The sequence below is a fragment of the Miscanthus floridulus genome, chromosome 4, assembly GCF_019320115.1.
Source record: "Miscanthus floridulus cultivar M001 chromosome 4, ASM1932011v1, whole genome shotgun sequence".
In the NCBI taxonomy this organism is placed as follows: domain Eukaryota; kingdom Viridiplantae; phylum Streptophyta; class Magnoliopsida; order Poales; family Poaceae; genus Miscanthus; species Miscanthus floridulus.
Window position 1 is genome coordinate 67350017 of NC_089583.1, and position 21713 is coordinate 67371729.

At 41.4% G+C, this 21713-nt stretch overlaps 1 protein-coding gene and 1 pseudogene across 1 annotated transcript; both read right to left on the reverse strand.

Moving 5' to 3' along the window:
- Positions 1–3148: 3148 nt before the first annotated feature.
- Positions 3149–12210, reverse strand: LOC136549756 (ABC transporter G family member 53-like). Its single transcript, XM_066541160.1, is given in 27 exon segments — positions 3149–3532; positions 3534–3623; positions 3741–3995; positions 4251–4422; positions 4543–4770; positions 5247–5380; positions 5480–5563; positions 5693–5983; positions 6310–6642; positions 6862–7004; positions 7092–7217; positions 7309–7468; positions 7553–7656; positions 7798–7958; positions 8044–8360; positions 8461–8742; positions 8945–9246; positions 9334–9424; positions 9534–9587; positions 9692–9768; positions 9863–10022; positions 10120–10204; positions 10290–10378; positions 11276–11396; positions 11662–11715; positions 11717–11879; positions 11882–12210. Coding segments are annotated over 27 exon segments (4365 nt in total). The 5' UTR covers positions 12000–12210; the 3' UTR covers positions 3149–3361.
- A 7501-nt stretch (positions 12211–19711) lies between these two features.
- Positions 19712–20547, reverse strand: LOC136552993 (uncharacterized; annotated as a pseudogene).
- Between the last annotated feature and the right edge of the window lie 1166 nt (positions 20548–21713).

Sequence of the window (21713 nt, forward strand, 5' to 3'; positions counted from 1 at the left end):
AAAAAAATTCCATTTTTTTTTGGTAAAAATTCCCATTTTTTCGGGGTTTTTTCGGTTTCAACTTTGCCGAGTGTCGGGCACTCGGCAAAGGCTTTGCCGAGTGCCCGATAAAAGACACTCGGCAAAGTTGGCTTTGCCGTCACTGTTTTTGGCAAATGCTGTTCGCCGAGTGTTACACTCGGCGAACCATTTGCCGAGTGTTTTATGTCTTTTGCCGAGTGTTTCGGGCACTCGGCAAACTCAAGGAGTCCGGTAGTGATAGTTGCAATCTGAGATGTTAGACCTTTGTTGCATAATGGGCAGTAGGTGATACAAGCATATAGACTACGATTTGAATTATATAATGCTCTTGTGTTTGTGGTCAGATTTGAATTATATATATATATATATTCGGGTCGAATTTGAATTGTTAATTTAAATTTTTTTTTTTTGCTACAAAATATACCATAGGGACGGTTCTAGATTGAACCGCCCTTACAAATCAATTTGTTGGGCGGCTGGTGTTATCAGCCGTCCCTATAAATCGATTTGTAGGAGCGGTCTGGGAACCGCCCCTTCAAATACATGATTTGTAGAGATGGCATGGGCCGTCTCTACAAAGGCTCACCAGCCGCCCCTAAAAAAAACGTTTCTGTAGTAGTGTGTGAGCTATTAACTTGTTGCTTCGGTTCTTATGTAAGTTGTGTTATGTTATTTGTACGAGCATTAAGGACCGAACTGTGAATCTATGATTTATTATGGCTTATGAGTTACCGTATATTGTTCTAGCAAACTCTATATATAAGTGACATTGACATATTTACATGCAGTTTAACTATGAATTTATTTCATATCATTGTGATTATTTTATTGTTTGATCTCTTGAATATATTCAATGGGTACCTATCAAGTATCAGGCGCGGTTACTAAATTCTACCCGTGAGCATGCTCACGGACGGGAAAAAAGCTAGAGTTGATACCCGTATCTTATCTGACCCGCGGCTATCCCTATGCAGAGGTACTTGCCCTGAGAGGCCTTAACCCTAACGGCAGTTAGCTTGTTCCCGGTGTCGGCAATAGTGATCTTAATCAATTTTTCCATTTGTTCTTGAGTTTTCCTGTTGTTTTGCATGTGCATAAAAGAGGCCAGATCTGGTGCTAGAGATTAAGCAGTTCCCAGAATATAATCATTTATTTATAATAAATAAACTATATATATTTTTTGAGAATCAATAAATAAACTATATGACTAGATATACGCTCGTGCGTTGCATGGGGTTTACGAATTTTGATGACACTTAAGGCGACGTATTTTCTCTTGCGGCTTAGATATACATATTAAGAAATCAAAAAATCTAATTACACAAAAAATGTAAAGCACGTTTTAATCTTTATTATCACTTTTTAATTTATACTAATGTGTTTAATTATTTTGCATTTTACAAGTTTAAGTTGTTTTGGTCTTTTTCAGAAAAAACAATAAAATTATAATAAACGATATTGCATTTGATGCTACAAACTATTTTTATATCCATTTAGGCCTTTTCTATTTTTTTGCTCTTCTACACCCCACATCATCCTCTTTTCTGATTTTTTTTCAGAAACCAGCGTTGCAAAAGCAGAAATAGTGCAGGACGCAACGCAGTCTGGGTGGAGAGACAAGACGGCACTCCCGGGTCTTGCAGATACTTATCAATTCCGTTTCGGAGGTCATTTCGATTTTGCATTTGGAACGACACATTTCGGTACCAGACATACCGATGTACCGTACCGGTGTTTATTATTTTATACTAAATAATAATTTCTGTTTTTGACATATATATATACACACACACTTGGGTTGGTCTGCTAGCACTTCTTAGGCAGGCCTCTGCCCTGATCGACAGCCCACTTACATATCTATCCATTTATTCGATGCGATTGATTACGGCCACACGTCCACAGACAGGCACCGCCGTCCGCCGCTGCCTCCGAGGCTTTCGTCGTCCTCACTCTGCAACAAGCACGCAAGAGGCAAAGTCAAACTCCATGGTATGATTTGTTGTTCCCAAGTAAATCGAGACTCGAGGAGAGAAAAGGCAAGTGAAGAACTATGCGCGACTACTGGAGCTGCTTCCTGCTTTTCCGTGGCCGTAGGGCAGCCATGGAGTCCATCGAGACCTTTGTGTTGCCATGAAGGACGTACGTATGGCCATAGCCATACCTCTGTAGCGCCTTAACAGCAGAGACTACGCGGCGGTATGATGATCCCGGAATGACCGCGGGTTGGGGATGGACGCGGTGGGGGTGCCGCCGTCGTCTTCGTCGACCTGTTGCTCCTCGCTGTCTCGTTTGGGACCTTTGTTCGGATTTTGATTGGAGTTTGCAGTTACACAGGTGACACCTGAGCCCGTACTAGCTGCATCCTATTCTTACGCGGACTCCGCAGTTGCACTCGACACGGATTCCGCAGGCAGGGCGATTAATTAGCGCACACGACGATGACAGTAGTTATTTTTTTCAGGTGTATATATAATATACTAGATATGTTAGTACAATATTATAATATAAACTCTGGCTCTGCGCGCCAATGCCGCAATGTAAGGCCCACATCCTATCGTACCTGGCCCGTCCACATGCAGGCTGCGGCCCATGGCGCTTGGGGAGTTGTGGTCTCCCGCGTCCGCACATTAAACAAAAGGTGTTCAGGCCTCTTTGAACTTCTCCGTGCTCAGGCCCATTAAACAATTCAGCGAGTTATGGCCCGTGCCCAAGAGGCTCGCCGGCCCGACGCTCTCTCGTCTCTACGCCTCACGAGCATTTCGTCCAACGGCTCGCCGGCGAGGCTCCATTGCGTGGATGGATCACCCCCTTGCTTCCGGGTGCGGTGAGGTTTCCTCCGCCACACTCGCCCCGCATCTTTTCTTCGTCTTCCCTCGATACCCACCAGCTTGTCGTTAGTAAAGTCCCGTTCTGAAATAGTATACCCTTTTGGTTGCATTGCTTATTTCAACGGATGGACCTCTGGATATCTAATCATCCGAACTACCTGTGTTATAACTTGAGCAACACAGTTTAGATCTATTTGGGTCGCCCTTTTTCTTTTTCTTTTTTTGTGAGGAAACGCATCCACCTTTTCAGAGCATTGTTGCAGCGAACAGCCAGTGTGTCAAACTTAACGTGTACAAAATTGGCAAAAAGCTGAACTTGTTATAACATCGTAGGAATTGGGCATTATCGGCTAATTTTGCACCAACAGGTTCAATATCCTCTATCAACTATACAATTCGACTCGAGCTTGACAAGCTCTGGCTAATGAATACGCTATTTACATACAGTGCAATCCTTCTTCCGCAACGCCTGCACTACTTGAGCCTTGGGATTAATCAAGCTGTCTCACCGTTTACCTCTTCTGGAAGTTGAATATCTTAAGCGAGAGCCCGAAAAGCAAGGCAAAGAGCACAGGAAATGCGACCACCACCACGGCAACCACCCACAGCAAGTCGTGATGGTACCCAAAGTAGTCTTCGACAAAGTCAGATATACGCATCCCACCGTTACTGAACGTCTCAGGTTACATCTCCAAATTGTGAAGTGACCAGTCCGTTGAGTGTCCATGCAATTGGGCAAATCCAGTAGAACCATCTCCACCAAACTGGAATTCTCTGTAGGGGCAAGTTGCCATTTTGAGCACAGATGAATTAGCATATATAACAAAAAGTAGGAGCACAGATTGGTGAGAAGCGAAACTACTAGACCTCTGAAAGAATTACTATACTTACAGGTCTTGGTATTAAAAATCCCGAGAAAAGGTTCCAAATGGCATAAAATGCGGTGGAAGCAACAGAGGAGACATTGTAGTTCGGAGTCAGGCCCACCACCATCATCCCGTAAAATGTGTAGTATGCTAGAGTGAAATACATGAAGAACAGGTACCAAAAGAACTTGGCAGCGGTCCATTCAAACCCAATCATAGCATACACCAGTACACCATATATTAAGGACTGAACAAAGATGTATGGAAGTTCAATTACAACCTGCAAATGGAGGTACAAGTTAGAACAACTGTTTGTTCTGTCTCCCATTCTATTTCTCATGTTGTACTTGGATTTGAAGGGATTTTACTGTCTGTACCACCCTTTTATGGAAGGAATAGAGTAGCTTACACATTCTTGAATCTGATTAGGATTTGTTACAACCAAACTTAATGTGCTATCTCTGTTTTACTCACTAATTTTTTTCACATTCATTTGAAGCGATTGTTAGATGTAGTGAATGCCAGTAAACTTTACCTGTCCCAAGGCATATGGCAATGGCGAGTACATATGAGCCGCCCTTTCCCTGTAAAAGACTGTTCGCTCAACTGATACAACTGGCTGAATTGAACCAGAATTCTGTACTCCCATGAAAATAACCGAGGCATACATGGAACCCATGGCATTGAACAAGTCCTGTTGACTATCCCTGCAAGAGTAGAAATAATATCTCCAGTGAACTGCAAGTTTGTGGTGAATGGGGACCAGGGGTGCCCTTGAGATTTGACATTTACATTTTTTCTAATTCATTTTTGTTTATTATCATTACCTTTTTCTGCCTACACCCCAGAACATTGTTCCAAACAACAGGGCAATCACTGTTGTGTAGAAGTATTTGACAGCAGTATATGGAGGGTTTCTCCAATATGACATACTTTGCTTCCACAGGCAAGCGAAACACTGTGTGAGGAAAGTCTGCGAGTATTCGGTTGGAAAGGATAGGTCACTTGAACCTTCTGGGGGCGTGCTTAGCTCCTTTATCAAAGTTTTATTCCTCCTGAAATAAAACAAAGTTACAAAAATAGTGTGTTGACTGAGACATTGTTTGACAGTGTATTATCTTTTATTGAAATATCAATTCCAAAATAGAGTTACATATTAGTATTTTGACCTTTTGAAAGGAGATGTATATGGTTTCAGATTATGTATGCACATATTGTTTGAAAATAGGGAAAACAGGAATATTCCGCTGCAGGGCAGATGGACCCGGTACCCTAAACCCTTAGCGGTGTCAGTATATGCCCCTCCTAGAGGATAAAATCCATACTCTTGGAAAAGGCCTTGTGCTTTGCAGTTTAAGGATCTGCACTCTCAAATACTACTACTGTTTAAAAATAATGAAGCCATTTACAATTTCTTTCCTATTCTCAAAATCTGAGATTTCGGAGCCTGAATCAAAGTTAGATAGGTCTGTACTTCTTACAACTCGATTAGATAATTATAAACTATGAACCATAACACACATGCACATACCTGTATAATTCTGAATTCTTGTATACTTCACTGAAGTTAATACCAGTTATCTGTTCTTGCATTGTACTAGTCACTTCCAGCATCCATGTCGAGGGGTTGTAGCCATCTTTTATCTTGTTGACACCTTCGATACCCTTGGTAGAATCAAGGAATGCCCAGTTAGATAATGTGTCAGGTCAGTGCGAAACTGTAATTCGTGGAAATATACAATAGTTAAGTTGCTCTTTCCTCACCTCAAAATATTTGATCAGTTCACATGAGTGCAGTCCTAGTGGACCTACATAAATCTCTTCACCTCCACGTTTCATAAGGAAGAGCTGCAGTTGTGCACAGGGCCATTAGGTGTTAAAGTTCTGGAAACTATAATGCAAATAGCGAAAGTGTTGGTTCACTCTCTGCTTCTGCATTCTAAAATAAGAAACTATGTTTTGTATGGTTTTCTTCACCTCATCAAAAGATTCAAAGATATCTATACTTGGTTGGTGAATGGTACAAACAACCGTTCTTCCTGTGTCCACAGTATTCCTTATTGCCCTCATGACAATAGCTGCTGCTCGAGCATCAAGTCCAGATGTCGGTTCATCCATGAAAATTATAGAAGGATTAGCAACAAGCTCAACAGCTATTGTTAGCCTCTTCCTTTGCTCTGTTGATAGTCCACTCACACCAGGCAATCCCACCAATGCATCTTTTACGGGTAAAAGCTCCACAAGCTCCATAACCTCATCAATAAACATCTGCACAGAGAAAGTCAGATTTTATGTGTCATAGGACATAGTGAGACACTGACTAAAAAAGTTATTACTTATACTGTAAAATGACCAGCATGTTCGATCATGTCTATCTGAAATGTTTCTATGAACTTAAATTCTGGGTTGTTCAAAATTTCCATCTATATTATCACATAACATTTTTTATCAACTTGGCTGTGATATTTTCTTTCTGAACAAAAACTTGGCTGTGAACTCAAAATATAGTTTTGTCAAGATTTTCATCTATTGCTAATGCATGCATGTATACTATATTTTGTTAAACAAAGTGATGACTTTGTTCTTTGGCAAACCTTTCTTGTTGATGAATCAACATCAGCAGGTAATCTGAGCCATGCAGAGAATGCAAGGGATTCATAGACGGTAACATTTGGTGAATGGATGTCATTTTGCTCACAGTATCCTGACACACGAGCAAAAGTTTCTTGTTTCTTCGGGTAACCTGATATGGTAATGTTGCCCTCAATGTATCCACTGGTCTTCCTCCCAGCCAACACATCCATCAGTGTTGTCTTGCCAGCACCACTGACACCCATAAGAGCAGTAAGTACTCCTGGCCTAAATGAACCACTTATACCCTTCAGTAGTTCCAACCGGGTCTCTGTGACACCTTGTGCTCTGATTGCCTACATGTTTTAACGGATATAAATAAACTATTATAAATGAATGCTTTGCACTTAGATGTTATGAAAAGAATATTATAAATGAATGCTATACAAGAATCTGCAAGAATATTTGTACTTCTCTAAAACCGGCCCTTTGACTCCTTTTTTTCTTAATATAATGATGTGCAGCTCTCACACATGTTTGATAAAAAATTAAAAATTTCCTTAAAAAGTGAATACCTCTGGCATGTCCACACTGTATCTTATATCTTCAAAAGTGATGGAGAGAGGCACAAAAGGAAGGACCATTCCTTTGTTGACTGGACTAGAATTTACTGTTGCATGGTTGGAAGCTGCTTCATCATTGCTCTCATCCAAAGTACCTGATAGCATATCACATATGCAAGGTTATCAGGCACATCAATATATTCTTATGTAATATTAATTAATGAAGGTAAAACTATAATTACTTTTAGCTGTTACTGTAGTGCTGGCAACCCATCCTCTCGATGATGCTTCTAAAACTTCACCAGTTAGATTTGCTTGTTTTATCTTTAACGTCTCCTCAGAAATTGTTGGTTGATTGCTGTCAAATGCTGCAGGGAGCGTAATTTGTAAGGTTTGAATTTGATTGTTTGCAGTATGTATTTTTAATGTCCTTGTAGATGCAGAATACCATTTACTCACGTTTGAGGAATGTGAGGCAGATAGTGTAGAGTATATTGAATAGCAGCACATATCCCAGCAAGGCACCCACACCAATCCAGTACCATTTGGCCTCAGGAAAAAGTCCACGAGATTCTAGAACTAGTTTTCCTAGTGGTTCTGCTGAACCGGGGATTACTTGCTGCATATAAGAGTATCAATAAGCTTTAGTCATTATTCGTTAACTATACTTGAAGGTTATACCTTTCTGAAAAAATATTTTTACCTTATTCCAGCTGCTACCCAGGAATTCATTTACTGATATGGCGTTTTGTGCATACATCAAGGGTGATATCCAGTACCCCCAAATCCACCATTTCTTCACATTCTCTGTTAAATCAAAGTAGTTTAATTCAAGAATTCTTGTATAAGTACCACTGCCATATCAGATGAATAATAGCTGAAGTTAGGAAGTTCAAGCTATGTTTACATTTAAACACTATATTTTGAGTTAGTTGCTTTTGCATATACCTCTTGCCAGGAGGAATCCACCCAAAAGCATGCATATCAGAATACCAAATGAACCAAGGGTGCTTGCAACAACCTGATGCCTTGCAAGCCCAGCAATGAAACGGAACAATCCTGATGATGCCTCGTTCATTAGTAAGAGGAGCAGGAACTGTCTAAAAAGTCTGCAGCAGGTTTATCAAATTTGATCAGGTTCTGCAATACGTTCATAAACATGCTGCTCTGGGATAGAAATTGTGGTTTCCTTACCTCTCTACGTTGGGATCAAATCCAATAACATAGTATGTTATGAAGACCCAAATTGTTACATTGAGCAATGAGAGGGGAGTCTTAATGATCCATGATGGCAAGGAGTACGTCCATGCAGGGTAGAAGAGAAGATCCCTTTGCTTGAAGAAAACTGGGAGCTTTGCAATAGTTAGGCCAACTTCTGCCAGTCCATTGAACATGACCATCAGGATCCCAAAGAAAAGGGCACCCATGTATATCCTTCCATCTGTTACTGAGTCATGATGCATATTGGTTCGGAGAAAGACGGTCATCGTAATGAGTGCCATGAGTGTTAGCTGAACAATAGGTAGTAAACAAAAAAAGAGTTGTCATTTAAGTTTCGAAGGTGTGGCTGACATAATTTGAATCTGAAAAGCTCTGGTTCTTGAGAATCACCTGAACTGCCTTGAATATGTATACAAAGGAATTTCTTTTCATTAGCAATATCTCTCTATCAATATTTGCTTTAAGTAGCTCTTTCACACTGGCGCCATATTTTGATGTTTTCAGAGCAGCAGGATGGCTCGCACTCTTGTCGAATGGGACTGCCAACTCATTTCGTATAGCCTCACCAACATGGAAAGATTGAAATGCTTCTGCAAACTCCTTCACGGGGACGTACCTGTAGGTGTCATCCCCATGTTTCCAGTATTGTCTCTGATCTTTCTTTGATGTAACCTATCACATTTCAATTATTGCCCGTCAAACTTGTGCACTATTATAGCCCAAAAAAAGATCAGCACTACTGAATAATATGATCCTAGCATTACATATTTCTGAAATGTGTACTTCGTTAGGTATTTCGAGATCTTTTCTTTTTAATTAAATACCCTGCTAGAAAAAGCTTGATACGGAACTGTAATGAAAGTACAAAACTTACTTCCTGCAGGAAGTCGGCTGCACCTTTCCGCTGCGGGCATTTGAAGCCAACTGACTCAAAGAACTCAAGAACATATTCACGAGGACCATTGTAGACAACCTGACCATCTGAGAGGAGAATTATATCATCAAATAATTCATATGTCTCAGGTGCAGGTTGTAGCAAAGCAATAACTGCTGTTCCGCCAACAATGTGAATGGTTTGCCGGATAGAGTTCACAATCTGGAAGGTTGTTGAGCTGTCAAGTCCGGTTGATATCTCATCCATGAAAAGGGCTCGTCCTGGGGTGACAAGCATCTCAGCTGCAGGGACAATTTCAAGCGTGGATGAGTTAAATCATAGAGAAATAATACCTGAGAATCTGATACTTAATTCTCAAGGTTCATTACCTGTAGTTACTCGCTTTTTTTGGCCTCCAGATATGCCTCTCAACATATTGTTTCCAACGATTGTGTCAGCACAGATATCCAACCCCAAGACCTGGAATTTATCGGATGTAAAATAAGTATTAGCGATATATTACGTTTTTAATCTTCTGAAACCATTAAGAACATGGGAGATAAATTTGTTGCACTTTAGTAGGGTGCACCTTTAGTATGTGATTTGTGACCACATCAGCCTTTTGCTCTCCTGTAGCAGCAGCCTACATAATCAAAAGGTTGATGCATCAAACTTGTAATTGTAATGTCAGCAGGTGAAAAAGAACAACTGGAGCCGACTAAAAGCTGATGTATGATTTGCTCAAACCTTCATGTAGGTATCAGTTTCTTTATCTGGTATGATTCCTGCGTCCTTTTCTCTCCTTGACAATTCCACTAGCAAGTCTGAACATTTTTTTATAGAATGTTAATAATTCAATGCCATATTATATGCTACTGAGAGGAGTTTTGAATTGTCTATTTCTTTCCTTGGTTTTACCATAGCGATGACCACTTCCTTGACATCTTGCAGAGAAATTGACCGTCTCACGGACAGTCAATTCTCCCATGTGTAGATCATGTTGGCTAACATAAGCAGCTGATCTCCGGGCCTCAAACTCGTCCATTGTATGCCCATTGTAAGTTATATTCCCTGCTACCTTTGATTACAATATATCATCATATTAGTATAGTACTCACAAAGTCTATTCAAGTATTCATCCTTTACAAAGGACCATGCAAGAACGAAGCAAGTACCTCAAGACTTGAAGGGAGTGTTCCAGCTAAGGCCAGCAGCAGTGAGGTTTTCCCCGCGCCAGGAGGACCCAAAAGCAGTGTCATTCTGAAAACATAAGGAATAAGGTAAATACAAATGCCCTAAGGAGACAAATTCAGGGGTTTAGAATATGTTGGGATTGGGAAATTACCTGTGCGGCTTGACAATACCGCTGACATTGTGAAGGATCGATATTTTCTGTTTCCTACTTGGTGTTATGTGAAGCGCATTTGCTATGCCCTGTTTGACGTGGTTACCAACATGTCAGTTCACATTAAAGAGGATATTACAAGTTTAGAACAATGTATGCTTGCATTCAGGTATACGAGATGCAATGGTACTCTGCAACTGCAGATCGACTTTGTAATGTTAAGCGTGCAGTGACTGAAACAGGATATTCCAAGGTTGAAACTACATGCTAGGATTTGATCACATTGCTCCATGAATATTTCTTGAGTTAAAAGGAGGAAAAAAAGAAAAGGAGAAAAAAGAATGATAAGTCAAATTAGCATGTTTTTTTTTTTTTTGAGAGAGAGAGAACAGGAGGGGCAGCAGCCCCTACTGATAAAGAATAGAATAAAAACATTTAAGGAGTACAAGTACAGAGCTAGTCAAATTAGAATGTTGACCTGAAACTCAGTTTCGTGGCTGCTTAGCCAAACTGTGTAGTTCTGTGATTACTCGCGAGAGCCGATACTAAAAACACTGAATCATTAGCGTGGGCGATAGGACCGCATGGACAGAGAATATGTTAGTGGACAGACGACATCAGAGGCATCCAGTTATCCAAACGAGCTGACTTTGTTTGATGTGACATGCGTCCTACCATCTTTTTTGACTTATATATATGGATATAAATATACATGTGCCCAAATCCCTAAACATGGTCAATTCTTAACGCTGCTTGCCTGTCGTCTAGCGATGATTAATGTCTCTGAATTACTAGCTGTTCGGCTGATGGTTTCTGCGGTCGATAAGCCGGCTGAAGCTGATTTATTGTGAGAGAAAAATCATTTTCTATGGTTGATAAGCTAGGTTGATAAGTTCAAGCGAACTAAATTGTTTTATTCCATGTACAACAGAAGAAATTACTCAAGTCCAAAAGAGATAGAGGGGACCTTTCGGTGTGGAACATACCTCGAGCACATTGGCGTATGTGTTGAAGATGGTGGGCAGGCCCCTGCTGCCGACATACGCCTCTGCCTCGACGTTCAGGTTCTGGTACCGCACTTCGATCTTGGGCAGCTCAATCCCCACTCTGCACCGTATAGAACAAGAAACAGAAGGAAATCATCACATCTCATCTCTGTTTGTTTGTTTGCAGGCTAATAAACTTTTCACAAAGACGGAAATAGTTTAGCATTTGTTTTTGACTAATTATTGGTTTCCGATCCTATATGGCACATGCATGGTGGCGGAAAAGGCAAGCTGACACTACTGCGGAAGAAGAAGATGGCGGCACACACGGCAAGCCGGAAACCAGCAACGATTGAGGCGCACAGTGCGGTCTCTCCTTACATTACCGGTCGACGCGGCCCTTGAACTTGGAGAGGAAGCGCTGGTGGTCGTCGCCGACCCAAGGCGAGGCGCTGCAGCAGCGCGTGGCGCTCCTGCGGATCGAGCTTCTGCACGTTCACCTGGCGGAGTTCCCCCTCGGGCATGGCGAGCACGGCCGTCCGCGCGCGGTCGTAGGTGGGCAGCTTCTCGAGCGCCGCCCACCGCAGGGCCTCCTCGTCGTCGGCTGCCGCCGCCCCCAGCTGCCGGCGTCCGACAGCGAGGAGAAGACGTTGCTGGCGGCCGACCACACCGATCCGTCCCGCCGCAGGCTCCCCAGCGCGTGTATCTCCCCGGCGTCGTCCATCCCGCCGCCGCCGACGACAAGAAGAGAAGAGAAGAGGGGACCTTGGAGAGGTTCCTCCTAGCTCTTCGGCCCCACTACGGGAACGGAACCGAACCGATCGTTCGGCCCTCGTCCAGGACTGCTGCGCTCGCGTCGGTCTATATTGCGCTGCGGGGCGCCGCGAGGAGAATGAAAGGGACGCCCCCCACAACCACAACGTTGATCGACGACAGAGCTCGGTGGCCAGGTGTGGGTCTGGGTCTGGGTCTGGGGCGTGCTCGCTCGATCGACATGCGGTTGATGACGTCCGGCCTGACGACGCGACGCCTCACGGGCTATACAAACCCGTATACAACTTTTCAGGCTGTTCGGCTGGTATTATCAGCCTGGAAAGGGCTGCCGCTGAAAACCAGCTGGTACGGGAAAAACCAGCCAACCAACCAACCAGCTCCATCCAGCCAGCAGCCGAAACATCAGCCATGTAATGCCATTTGCTCATTTCAAAAAAAATAGTGCCAACACCACATCCATTCAACCGATGGCGCCAAACCACAAGCCATTCAAATTACAGTGCAACATAATTCAATACAGCAGCTGAAATAACAGTTTGTTAGGGGCTACTAACCGTCCATTAAAAGCTAATCAACTAGCAGTTCAGTATACATAACAGGTCCCTACAAGCCATTACGAATACAGTCACATACAACAGTTCAAATTACACTTCTTTACAAACATGACAACTTCTTTACAAACATGACAACTCCCATGCAACAGTCACTTCCCCGGCCATGTTTGGATCTTCATGCTATCCACCATTGCAAATTAGTTCTCTCCACCACACGGCCTCGCCTACACTAGTAGAACACAGTCACACCGTGCATGCACACATACATGGGACGGCTATCTTTAATTGAAGTACTTGGCATCTTAATTTTAATCACCTTTGCTGCATCATTGTTCCCAGAGAGCCACAGATATGTACTCCCTGACAGCGGACATAGTGCAATTAGCATTGATCTGAACCCAATTCCAACGGTGGGTATGTAGACGAACCAACTCCAATCTCACGATTCCGTAAAAATTTGTGCATTGCAAAGCATGACATAATAATCATCTTTTGCTTTTGCCTATGGCAGAACGGTACCCCATGCAATATGTGCCAACGGCCTTTGAGAACCCCCAAATATCCTTTCGACGACATTACGGAGGCTCGAATGAGTGAAGTTAAATTTCTCCTGTCGAGATAATGTGTCCATGTCTATACCCCTAAAATCGTCCAGATGGTACCTTGTATTTTTGAATGGAGCCATGTAGCCAGTCTCCAGCGCATATCCAGTGTCCACCAAATAGTAGCGTCCTGCAACACATGCATCATTTCCACAATTTATTTTCGTTATCTTCAAAAGCAAGTACAAAGATGGTTCAACTATTGCATGGCACTAATCACTAACCTTGTGGTGGAATGCGGGAAGGTTGGTTGCCGCCAACATTCTCTTAGTACGGCCATGTCATGCACTGACCCCGCCATCCCGGCCCCGACAAACATGAAGCGCATATCCATGTCCACAATGGCACAAACATTAATTGTTACATCTCCTTTCATGTTTATGTAGTCAAGTTTAGCCTCCTTGTTCACCGAAACTTTAATATGAGTGCCATCCAACGCCCAATGCACCCATACGAAAAAATGGTGCGTATGTTAAAAACTAAGCGTGCACTCCAACATAACTTCTATCAGTTGGAACTAGAATACTGTCTGCCCATCTACAAATAACCTCGACCACATGACTAACCTTCCTACTAACTGTATCTAAAGACCGTTCAAATCTATCCCTGCTCCTTCTAGCTGCCCCGTTGTGAGCACAAGTCCACACATATAATCCTAAAGTTTCTATGGATCCTGTCTGTTGTGTACCCTTCAATCCATACTCAAGTAAAATGTTGTGCAAATGCAGGAAAGCATCAGGAGACATATGCAAGTTTTCTTTGCACTTTTGTTTGTTTTGCAGATTTAGTTGCATCCACTATCGCTCGCTCATCTTTGGGAAGGGGAGGGCAGGGTTCACCACTGGAGCCGCATTGGCCACTGCTGCTTTTAACCTTGCAACGAGGACAGCAGCAGCCGCAACGTTGTAAATTTGTGTTCCTTCGCTGGAGTTGTCGCTGATGTAGGAGCCTTCAGAGCTGCTCATCTGCAAGAGCATGAATTAGTACTAAGATGGGTGGGATGACATAGATGGGTGGGATGCAAATGTGATAAGAAAGAGGATGGTATATCATGCGCCAAGACGGATTTCTTCCTGTCTGGAATGAACCAAAATAGAAAAAAAAATCACCATTCTCATATCCAAGCATAAACACAAATCACAACTGATCAAGAGGATATCTTCGAGAAATTTGGCAACCAAACCGCAAACAAGCACTAATGAAATAATTAAATCGCCTGTGCAGAATACAAGCACAAAATTCAGTAAGAAGAAAGGGACCTACGAATACCTTGGGTACTGCTTGCACTAACAACGGGTAAAATTTCCTGAACCATCACCACATGTTGCACAAGGTGTGTTCTGAGTAGTAGAGCGAAGCAAATGAAAGGCCATCTCAGATACAGGATAGGGTGTATGTGTTCCAAAGCATGATAGAAGATAACACAAATATTGACACCAAACATCCTGTGTAATCGAGTCAAATCTAACTTTACGAGGTGAAAGTAGCACAACATTTAATTCATCAGTTAAGTAGTACATGCTAAAAATTTCACAGCAACGAAAACAATCCATAGAAACTATTACAAATAAAAAAGATCAAGAACCCAACAGAAACTTGGGGGCTGTTCGTCTGGTATTATCAGCCTGGAAATAGCTACTGCTGATAAAAAGAGGATGATATATCATGCACCAAGACAGATTTTGTAGTCAAACAGTAAATCATAATCATACATGGGTCAGAAGCATACCCCAAGAAGAGTGACTATAATCCAGTGCACCATTGTAGCCGATAGGATGACCCAGAGAAACAGCACCACCACTTAAGTTTAGCTTTCCCTGAATGTACAGAGATATTTATTAGATCATGCAGAGACAAATAGAAATATTGACTGCTGAATTGTATATACAAGTAAAAATCAGTGACTCACAAAAGGGATACCAAGAAGCCTCTGATTAGCTAGAGCAACAACCTGGCAATATCCATAAGTACAATTAAGTCTAGAGTTGTGCTTCAGCTGTAAATACTATTGAAACTGGAAGACCAAGAACTTACAGAGAAAGCCTCATTTATTTCATAATAATCAATCTATGAAGTTTGAAGAGCTGCATTTGATATAGCCTTTGGAATAGCAAGACCTGGAGCTGTCATAAACAGCTCTGGTGCCTACATTAGAGAGTGCACACAACAGAGATAAAATGATGCTCAGTGTGATAAGTCACAATAAGCGAGATTTTAAGGTAACCTAGAACACCAATTAATAGAGCCTTGTCTTGTTAGGAAATGTAGGTCAACCTACAACCAAGATATGTACATCACAGAACACAATTTATTTCGATTAGGGAAAAACAATGAGCACACAAAGTTCAGGCCACATGCCACAACACATCGATGTAACTTAACCAAATAGTGTCCAGGGAACATTACAATGACAACTTCAAATGAAATGAACATAGGGAAAACATACATCCTCAACATGCACAGTTCGAACATAAAACTAGATAGACTGCCGTAGAAGGAACGTTGGTTGGGATAATGACTACTTCGATCTGGCTCTCAGAACCTCCCAGCAGGCCTCAATCAAGTTCATGCGACCCTCTTTCATTTCCATGCTCAGACATAGTTCATCTAAACGACCGATTAAACGGCCACTAAACGGTAAACAGTGGTAAACAGTTTTATTTAGGGGATAAACGAAAATTAAATGGTTGACCGTTTAAACGGTCAAAAAACGGTCTAAACGGCCTAAACGGAATGGAGATAAACAATATTAAACGGGCTAAACAGCTGTTTAAATGGCTATTTAGGTGAACACGAGGTAAATCTAATTCAATTTTGTATGGATAAATTTGTATACTTAAGTTTACTATATTTATAAATGTGTACACTTGATATGTTACATGCATAAATATCTATATTTGGTTCTTTTCACATGCATAAATATATATACATACCAAAATAATTGATTTTTACTTGGATAAATATGTATAAATGCTAGAATACTTGATTTTTTATATGCACATATATAATTATATGTATTTTTTAAAAAATGCAAAACTATTTTGACCGTTTAACTTCGTTTGAACACCGTGTAACAAGCCTAAACGCTAAACGAAGGGCGACCATGTAAAGATTGTTTACCGTTTTAGGAAAACATTGTGCTCAGAAAGTTCCTACGGTCCATTGTGTTCTTGAAAACAAATAAAGCATGAGGAGACGTAGGATCAAACTCGGGCAAACCATCTTGTTTCAAAATTTGCTTTACTTTGGCCATCTCCTCGTCGTGCTTGCTTGACCCGGCCTTCTGCTGCGTATGGTCTTTAATGATCTGGGTCAGGTCGTTAAGGCAGTCGTCAATGGAAATAGTCTTCTTACAGGGAGGGCTGTTGATAGAATATTCTCTAGTGGATCTCTTGGAGGACTAGCCGACACTATGTGTACCTATGGGCTCCTGGGACATGTCGTGTTGAGTTTCATTGCTAGAAGTACTCGGTGTCCTATCGCGATGATGTTCACCAGAAGCGAGCAACGCACCCCTTTCATGTGGGGTGTGTCCCCAAAGAGTGACCAGTAGGTCAAGGCATTTGGGAACTTTGGTCCGCTGCGCAGCCGAATGGCTATTTTCTTGCACGTGTGTCATTGTTCCACATGTTAGGACAAATAGAATGGGACCATCCCTAGTAATTGGTAGTCAGCGGGTTAGAAAGAAAATAGGTGGAAGGTAGTACCCTGTTGCCACCCTCAAAAAACGAGGGGTCAACTGCGATGCCTCCTGTATTCGGGTCACGGCCTAGGCCAATGTAGGTTTGAAGGTCGCGCCAAGCGAAATATGTCCGCTTCAGGTCATTCAACTTGTTCTGTAGCTGTTTCTTGTCATAACCCAACTTCATTTCCTTTTCGAATGCTGGATACAGATTTGACCACCCGACGGTTGTTAGGCCTCGTTGATTCCAGTGCAATAGTTTTTTTTTTCTGTTCTATGACTAATTCCAGAAAGGTCCTCAAGGCGGCGTCATCCCAGTTAGCACGATCAGTGGACATCTGTTGCCATGTGCAAAATGTATGGTATGATGTATGCAACATACAAGAAAAAGTGCAGCACATGTAAGAGTAATAAACAGGGAAGTTAGGGCATAAGAGATGGGAACGTGCCTTGCCAAAAGGCTTCGCGCGTTTTGAATGGTGGATGTAGTGCCTACCTTCAGAAGAGGAGCAAGACCAAGTGGACGATGCTGCCAGTGTGGCGGATCCGGCGAGAAGGCAGGTGATTTTGGCGAACTGAGAGGCGGATCCGTTGGCAGTGATCGGGCTCACCTGCAATAGGAGCACGTGGGGGTCAGATCTAGAGGGGGGTGGACGGTGGCGGCGGCGGATCCAGAAGGCAGGGACGACGGTGGCGTCAGAACAGGTGGGGATGGAGGGAGGTGAACTCGGATCTGGGGGTACCTTGTTGCTGGCGGACGGGCGTCGACATCGGCGGGGTGAAGGGGGGATGTAGCGCTCTAGTTCGACAAACGTGAGGCTTTCGACGGTGTCGGGGCAGGCACGGAGAAGCGGAGCTCACACCCGCGGCGGCCCGCGTGGCAGAAACCCTAGACGTGGGGGGCGCAGGAGATGGAGTGAGGGAGGGAGGATAACGCGGCCGTTAGGTTGGCTTTTACCTCCAGCCGTTCGGTTGGACTTGGGCTGCCGAACGGCTGGGCTGATCAGCCCAGCCAAAAGCAGCCCAACCAACCATTTTAGCCCAGCCGAACAGACTCTTTATTTGCAGTGTTAGTTCGTTGATATGTTATGACACAATCTGTAATTTTTGGTTCCGAGAATAAAAAACCTGTTAGACAAAACTAAAAAGCTGACAAAATCTGATATGTGTTGGCACAAAGACAATTTAACAATTTATAATTATTTCTATAGTCAGGCAAGGACAAAAGGTTGATATATTATGACACAGAGACAAATAACAAATCACAAAAGTAACAATTTACTTACACTAATTGATAGTATATGAACGTGGCTTGAAATCATCTTAAAATTTAGGCACCTAATATAGGAGAAGTGTATAATATTAGTTCGTCTGTGTTGGCCTTTGTTTATAACCGTAGTTCTTTTCTGAATTCACCCAGTTTGGTGTGTGCAAATGACAGTCGTCATCACTCTCTACTGGTTGATTTGATCCATGATGGCCTGTATCAAGTTGATATGATGACCTAGCGTCCCATCTACTAACGTCACATTCAGATAATGACGACAAACTTTGGCGAAAGAAAAAGAAGTATTCCATAGGGACTCCGGTAATAATATATTCTCGCCTTAGAGATTTTCATTGGTATTCCCAAATAACTATGAACCATTTATTTAATTAAATTTGAATGTTTAAAATCATTTATTACTTACTAGGAGGTAATATGCGATATATATTTCTTTAATTTTAAAATTTTTAAAGTAGGATACATAAGGAAAGTTTGGATATAATTTTTTTAATATAATTGATGCACGTGTGATCTATTGGATGGGGTAAATCTTTTCATTTTGTGATTTTTGATATGACATAATTTGATTAGCCACAGATGTCGTGATTCTTTTTTGTGATGCATGTAAGTCTCATTTCCAAATCATGATCGTCTCTCCCAAATCCACCTACGTGACCGTGATCTTTTTTCTTAGCATGTAAGTTCTCGTTCTTAAATCCACGCACGTTCATGACAGCATACCTAGATTGTTTCCAACATATGTATGCAGCGTGTTTCAAGTCCGTGAGAGGTTACATTTAGTGTGCTCTAGCAAGGAGCCGTTTTTATCTCATCTCAAAATAAACTAGGGACCGATGATGCTATTATTTTAGGATTCACAAACCATTTGAACCATGCCAAACAGGACCTAAATAGAGTTGTATCTTTTCATTAATAAAAGAAGTTGTACCTATATAGACTAACGTAGCTGAAATGAGTTTCTTATTTCATTTAATTTTTTGTCAACATAAAGTGATGCCTTATTTTCCTATTTGAGGCGAACTAAGCATATTTGAGCTCATTGGGGTTGCTTGTGGTGGAGTGTATCCACCAACATTTATGAATTATAATAATCAGAGTATTTGGGTTTCCTATATTATGGTTGGTTAAAGTAAGAAATTTTTGTCTTGTGCTTTAGTTTGGCAAGTTGGACAATCAAGGGGAGGGGGTGAAGGGAGGGCCTGTTTGGATCGCAACTAGATTATTATAATCTAGATTATACATGAGATTATTATAATCAGAATTATGGATAAAAATAGTCAAAGTGTTTGTGTACCTAGAGTGATTGACTATGGTTGGTTAAAGCGAGAAATTCCCTGTCTTATCCTTTATAACTAGGTAGCGTGTCTGTGCGTTGCTACGGGATAGCCAACAATTTATACAAAAACACACGGATCGCATGATAAGATAACAATACTGTAAAAATTTAATATCAACGTTAAAGTTATAGTTAATGCAAAAAGCAAAGTTTATGAAATTAACAATCACGGAGAGCGCGGCGTCACATGCTTACAAACTCTACTTTATAGACCTTTCCGTGATGCGCCTAAGATAATGTTTTATATCAGCAGGAAGATCTCCGATATCCATTTCTTTCGTGCGCCAATAAATCCACGAATAAGTTCTGCCGCATCGCCATGCCATCCTGTACACAGGCTCGAGTATATGTGTCAATATTAGTGCCTGTCGTATGGGTAATACTGCGTCTCTTGAAAATCTTCCACATAAACTTAAAACAAAGTATTATACTCACCGTATAAATATGTGTGGCTTTTGGTCTATTCCACGTAGACATATACTATAGAATAAGATATCCACTTAAATGTCTGTGGCAAGATTCACAATCAGCGATATATAGAAATAGTTAAATTATAGGTATTATTATTGCAAGCCATAGTGACTCTGAGTTAGTTACCCATCTATGTCCTTTGCAATGTTTCCTTCCCGTTTGAATTTCCATTTGAAGACATCCTCATTTCATCCAGGAATATGTACATTCACTATGTCCATGTACTGCAAGGTAAATCCAAGAATGTACCTGCATACATCAGCGTTGGTGTGTCTTTACACCAGTCTTCAATAGATCTAGGATCAATTATGATAAGCATCTTCTCCTTCTGATAAAAAACATAAAGCATATATTTTCGAACATGCAGTCATGGCAAAAGAAACTGCAAATATGATAGCATTTAGAATAGTATATAAGAAACAAGTAATAAAAGTAGGAGCAAGCGACTTACGTATCTGCATTGTGCTAAGTTGTATTCCATATCCTCACATACACCAATCGCAGCAACCATTTCTTTCTTAGTATATTTTTTATGGTATTCTAGTATTTTTGTTAAAGCGCACATTTTCTGGAAGAGAAGGATATCGAGAGTCGGGATTAGTATAACTTGCTTACATAGAATCTCAGGTCCATGTGATGCTTCATAATACTATTGTATTTTTTCATTGTATTGTACTCTCGAGCTGCCTGAAAACGGACACCTAAGTTGAAACAGTTCTCAGATATGTCTCGATTGTTCATTAACAACTCTTGTAGGTCCTTGACACTTAGGGCAATCATGGAGGGATGAAAACCTTTAACCTAAGACTTCCTGCAAAACATTAGACACAGATGATGATTTTCGTCATATAAGATAGCACACTATTATTAGTAAATAAAGTAATTAAAATAAGCATGTAGCTTACTTCAACGTCGCTTCATCCTAAATTGCCATGATGTAATCACACAGTAACTCAGTCATCTTTTCCTTGTTCATTGGCATGTCTTTCATGGCCTCAAATACCCAAAACTCATCAGGGTCTTGGTTGGCATGGACTTGTGGGGATTTATTTAGAGTTTGTATGTGTTGAGGGGTACCCATTTGAACCACTAAGCATTCGGCCTCATAATGTTTTCTCTTTTTCGTGGACACTTGATCAGCCATCTTTGGATTCTCTATTATGGCACAGTCGCTTGGGCTTCCAATATTTTCATCCCTATCAAGATATGGAGCACCCTTTTGTCTGTTTAACTCTGACGATAGCAAGATCGCCGCAAGCTTCAATCTAAATTCTTTCATATCATCCTGCACGATAGTATGAACCTAATTAATTATTAATTAAAAACCCACAGCTAGTGCACACTCATAACTTGTGGTAAGACACATAGTTTACCTGATTGAACTCGTCTGACAAATCGTTCCCAGTCCAATACTCAATAAAGTTTATTAAGAATAAACCGCATGAAAAACTACATACCACATTAATAGAGGTTCAAGGCTCACATTAGATCAAAAGGGAAAGACACATAAAATTTAACTTATATGACATGCCATTATTTCTAACGTACCTCATCTATTGTAATAATTTGCCACAGAAAATCTCCCTAACCAGGCCAGGTATCAACCTCAACATCTAGTCATTTGTGCTCTTTCGGGCTTGTCTCCTCCAATATGAAATCTATCTATTTCCGTAATCCATCTTGCTATTTGTTTATAGAAGAACGAATCAATCAACATTTCTAAAATATAAA